Here is a 5,665-nt window from a genome sequence, read left to right on the forward strand (position 1 = left end):
AGTTTATAACCCGCTATCTCGTATCTTATATATATATGATAAAGATTTGAATTGACCAACTAGGTTGTTACTCAAAGACTGACCTTTATTGTGTCCAGTTCGGCTCTATATATACATTTAAATCACCTGATCGATTCAATTGGGTGACATTGGAGTTACACCTAAATATTACTCTCCCCTCAGCAGTTTACGAATAATCCTCGTAAATTCGCTTGTGTGCAATAGAAAAAAAAACTATATACAAATATATAATACAATACAATAAAAGTGATATACAATAATGAAAAAAACAGCTCTTATTGTACAAAGTACGCAAAAGAAAAAAAATACAATTCTAGTGGAATCTACGTTTTCATTGATATTTACTATCACAACTTGTTATAAAGTCCGACAAAAAAACTAAATTTTACAATACTACCCACTGGAACGGAGGTGAGGGCTCTCCAGGCTGTTATCACATCACGTTTGAAGGAAGCTTTAACAGTGCTATATGAACCGTTCTACGCTTTCTATAGTGACAACGTTATGCTTTCTCATGGTGACCACTATTTCGATGTCCACTTCACTTATTTCGGGCCCTTTAAAACTCTCTTAACTGGAAACACTTTAATTCGCTCGGTGGCTGAAAAACGCACTTAGGGGAGTTCAGGGAAGACTTAAGTATCGCCGAAAGCAAAACTTTTTTTTAAAATTTATTTATAACTGTGCATAAAATACATCAAATAAATTTGAGGAAATCATAATAGTATGGTACAAGCATGTAGAGAAACTACCCATTAGTAGCACTCTAAATACATTTTTACAATATAAGATCTCGAGGCCATCTTCTTTTCAGACGCATCAGAGGATTGTCTGGATTAAAAGAGGAAGCAAGATTACAAAACTAATGGGTTTGAGTGTTTAGGGAGTTTATAATGGAAGGATTGATGTCTGGTTCGGGCTAGATTGGTTATGAATGAAACATTAAGGTCTTTTCGGATGATTTTATTTGTGTCAAAGCAGGAAGCATTTAGGATTTACGAAGGATTTTGGATTGTAAAGATGGAATACAAGAGGAATTCGAAGGTTTAGTGGAGCTACAAAGCTCAACGTCGTATGTCCAGATAGGCCTCATAATTGTCATGTAATCAGTCTTTTGCAATGAATTGGAAATTTTAACCGTTGGTCTAGTAAATGTCGTTTGTGTAGTAACTCGGAGTGCGAGTTATTCACTTCCTGAATAGTTTGGGAATTACAGGCCCAAATAGCAGCTTTACCACTGACATCGGATACTCACGAGTTACCATACAGATTTTTATATTGTTCGCAGAGAATAGCGACGTCAATGTGCTGTTCCCGTACCGTTTGGTAAAGGAGATCCTGGGAAGCTTCGCAAGGTTCAAATTCAACTGGAGTATCCTCATCTACGATGTTGTTGGATTTGCGTCATTGTTTTCAATGCTGAACGGAAAGCTGGACACTTAATACTTCCGCTGGGGTGGTCAGCATCAGCATTTCCCGCACATAATACGCATTGAGGTTTCTGGTCACAATCACTAGCTTTGTGACCTGCTTTACCACAGTTTCGACATAGGGAGGTCCTATTCTTTCCAATACAGTTCCAAGCTATGTGCCTGTCGGGGTTGTCTCTTTTTAGGCGATTTCTCCAGCCTGATATCTCTTTACAGAAGGCCCACGACAAGGCGTATTCATATATAGTTAGAAAGGAAGGCAGTGCCAGGGGATGAGCCCTGGCCACTGACTTAGGTAGAGGAGGTTTAGGTGAGAGAGTCTGAGGCAGAGTAACAGTTCTAGTTGCCGAGATGAAGCGGATGGACTAGAACTGTCATGATAGGAGTCAGCTTACTAGTTGCCGAGATGAAGCGGACGGACTAGAGCCGGGGAGAGACGGGAAATTACACTGCTTGCCGAGATGAAGCGGACGGACCAGTGTAACCATTAAGGAGTAGGTTACAATCTTAGTTGCCGAGATGAAGCGGACGGACTAAGATTGCTGGAGACAAGGAGAGGATTTAGGCCATCGTCTTAGGTGTGCGTACAGAAATAACAACTTTTGCGAGCATAGATTGGCAATGAACTTCTCTATCTCAAGCAGTGTATACGCCACCTGTGCCATGACTAGACCCAGGAAAGGATGTGGATCTAAGAACGAATTGGGGGGTTTAGAGTCCCTTATTTATAGGCCTAGTCCATACGGATGGACATAGAACCGGACCGAGAAGCGGTCGGTACATGTCTGCTTGAGATAGGTTCGTGCATTGCATTGTTATCATTTATTATTCATTGTACAGATATTGCTAAGTAGTATGTACAGAAATTATTAATATACAAAAATGACAATGTGTTTTTACAAAATGAAGTGATTTATAAATTTGAGAGCTTCGGTGAGGCTCGAGGTGGAGCGCTCTGGTGAGTTGTGGTCCAACCACTTGGTCCCTCTCGCTACATGCCCATATTCCCAGCAACGGAAACACTTTGGAACTTTGAGTCTTTCTTGTATACGGTTTACAACCAGTCCTACTTGGATTTTTCCATGAGCCATGATCTTCCTACCCTGCAGAACCGGAAGTGAAATGACCGCCGTTTGTGTACCTCCATAGGCTTTACGTATAGATTTTACCGCTGTGATGGGTACTGACTCTTCACCCAGGAGAGGTTTTAAAGCCTCCGCAACCTCCTCTTTGGTGGTGAGATCATCCAAATCTCTAAGCTCGAAAAGGGAGTCCTCCGTCCAAGTCCGCACTTCTGCCCCTTCACCAAGCACACCCTCCATTGAGCATTTTAGTGCAGCCAGAGATCGCTCCTTCTTCCGGTCCAATTGGAGTAAGAGGTCGCCTTTATTAATTTTCCGGACCTTTGTGATTGAAGCGGCCATTTTTACCATCGCCGGTTCTTCTCTCACGTTTGGCAGGGCATCTGAGTAGGAATGGCTCTCCGGTATTTTTACTATGACAGCATCAGGCCTCGGTGGCTTAGGGCGAGGTTTCTTCCTCGATCTTTTTCGGACTGCTTGTCAAAGCTCCTCCTGTTGTTCTCTCCGTTGTACTGTATTCGATCTCTGAGGGCGATCTGCATTATGATGCACCACTGGTGTATTGGGTTGTGTGGTTTTCATCCTGGCCTTCGTTTTATCACCCGTTAAAGAAGGTGTGGTTACTGTTCCTTCTGATTTAATAGCATTCTTCCTAGGTGGACTTACCTCCTTCGTGTGGGTGTGGCCGTCTGCAGTTTCGATAGGGAGTGCAGCTGTTTCTAGCTTTTCAAAATACAGTTGTATTTCGCATGCAAAACTCCTTATCTTGCCATGCACATGGTTTTTGGTGCGGATGAAGGAGAGAAGTTGTTTAATCTTGCTCCCAAGATTCTGCATCACCTCTGTTGTGGTAAGTCTTGTGGCATTAGATGCTACAATGGCCAAGTCTCCCACCATTGCAGCACTGCAGTCGTATGACGAAGACGCCGGGGAACCCGCTTTCGCAATTCCTATCGGCGCCGGTACTGGGGTTCCGTGCTCCTGCACCGTAGAACAGAAAACCGTATCTTCCATACGTTTTCATCCTATTTTCACATTTTATACCTACTGCCAAGTTTTGAAAAAGCCGCCTCTAACCTTAGGAACAGACGCTGGCCAGTACGCCGCCTATTCTAGGAACCGTCGCGCCTGGATTAGAATCTAGTTTTGGTCCACCATTTCATTCCCGGGGTATTTCATTTCCCCGGTTCCTGCCATAGCTGGTGAGAATCCCCCTATCCGCCACCTAGGGAGGCACCCGATGGGAGACTAGGCCCCTACCTAACCGTGTGTGGGATTTTTACCCACTAAAACCACCGCCCTACAGCTGAATTGCTGAAATGTTCAAGATGGACAGTTCTCCTCTTTTTAGGTTCACGGATACTCTCTATCGTAACTACATTATTCTCCCTAATGATTATCACCCTGAAAGGGCCCTCGTATCGCTGTATCTCCTTACCCCTGTTAGAACCCAACTTTCTATATAAGATCGTCCCAATTTTGACATCTCCCATCCTGTCTGTGACCTTTACATTTTCCTGCGCCACCCTACTGTTTTTTTTTTCCTTTTCGATTCTTCCGCGTGCGTTCTCCTATATCTTTCTTCGAGCAATGTGATTATTCAAAATTTCATCCCCGTTTGCTGTCGTGCCCTTATAGTCCCGCCGGTATCCGTGAAGCCCAAAGAATGGTGAAAATCCCGTAACTGTATGTATGGAATGATTATAAACTGGAATCGCATAGTTCCTGGTCGACCTGATATAATTGAAGATGGTCACTCAACGTGCCATGAAGCCGCTCTATGCCTCCTCTACTCTTAGGGTGCCCTGGACTGTTGAGATGCCATATTACGTCGAGGTCCTTCATTTCCTTTCGAATCATTGCATTGTCATATTCTCTGCCAGAAAGAATCTGATGAGATGTGCTCCGGAACTCCGTAGAATTGAAACCACAAGCGGAGAGCTGCCAACACTGCTTCCGAAGACCTGTCCTGCACCTGGTGCGCCATTTCCGCCTTACTGATGAGGTCAATCATGGCCACCTATTTGTACCCATGTAAATGTATCAATTTGAAAATCTTTCAGTGGTACATCTGTAGTAGGTGTCTTCTCCTGTCTTCCTTTAGGCGGATGTCTGTCGTACTTAGCGCGTAAACAAACCTCGCAGCTTCCTACAATCTCCGATATAGCCTTCCTCATCCCCCTTCTTTTTAAGGCCTGCATATTCTCAGGGATTCCACGGTGATTAGTCATACCCTGATGATACGCTAGAGTGTCTTCTCGTTGTTGTTCTTCTTCCAAAAGGGTTTCCACCACTAGTTTGCAACGGATGAATGTCCTGTCCATTCCTATCAGTTCATTACGCCATAGCTGCTTGATCTTCTCCCAAACAGTTTCATTCCCAACATAAAGGTGATACTTTTCTCCAGGTTTCGAAGCATTATACAACTCTTTACGGATTTGGTCTTTTTTTTACGCCTGGCTGTGTCCAGATCGTCGTTATTTTATTTCTCCCGTATTCACTATATTTAATTTTCGTCAATCCGGTGGTTTTTGTCTTCCAAATAATTTGTCTCATCTTGCCGTTTATTATTTCATATATGTCCTCTATGTCTCCTGGTCTTTCTTCTGCCGAACTCTCATTATTCGACGATTCTTCCCTCTCATCTTCTTCTGCTCCATCCTTTTCTTCCTCTCCAGGCGTCCATTCCTGCAGAAACAGTCTCATCACACCGGACGTTTCTCCAGCCTTTTCCTCTACTGCATTTACTGTTATTGCTCTTGACATCTAATCAGCTAATACATTTTCTTTTTCTGGTTTATATACTATTTCCATATTATACTGTCCGAGAAGCTTCTTCCAACGCGTAATCCAGGCAGAAGACTCTTTCAACTTTCCTACCCATTGCAAGGGCCTGTGTGTGGTCAGTGTGTACTCTAAACCTTCTTCCAAACACATAGGGCCTAAATTGGTCAACAGCCCACACTATTTCCAAGAGCTCTCATTCCAGTGTATCTGTATCTGTATCTGCAGCTGTATCTGGTCTCCGCCTCTGTCAGGCGCCTACTGGCGTACGCAACTGGGCGATCTCCTCCATCACCCTCTTGAGACAACACCGCTCCCAGCGCGTACTCACTCGAATCTGTAGTGATA

The 5,665-nt window shown here is 43.7% G+C and overlaps 1 protein-coding gene across 1 annotated transcript in view; it reads right to left on the bottom strand.

Moving 5' to 3' along the window:
• LOC136796753 (uncharacterized) overlaps window positions 1–2,875 on the bottom strand; it is an 18,015-nt gene extending 15,140 nt beyond the window's left edge. The window contains exon 1 of the mRNA XM_067051365.1: window positions 2,593–2,875. Within this exon, the coding sequence (XP_066907466.1) occupies window positions 2,593–2,875 (283 nt within the window). The remainder of the gene's footprint in view (window positions 1–2,592) is intronic.
• Between the last annotated feature and the right edge of the window lie 2,790 nt (window positions 2,876–5,665).

This window comes from Halyomorpha halys, unplaced genomic scaffold (assembly GCF_000696795.3).
Source record: "Halyomorpha halys isolate HHAL.00 unplaced genomic scaffold, Hhal_1.1 Scaffold1562.1, whole genome shotgun sequence".
Taxonomy (NCBI): domain Eukaryota; kingdom Metazoa; phylum Arthropoda; class Insecta; order Hemiptera; family Pentatomidae; genus Halyomorpha; species Halyomorpha halys.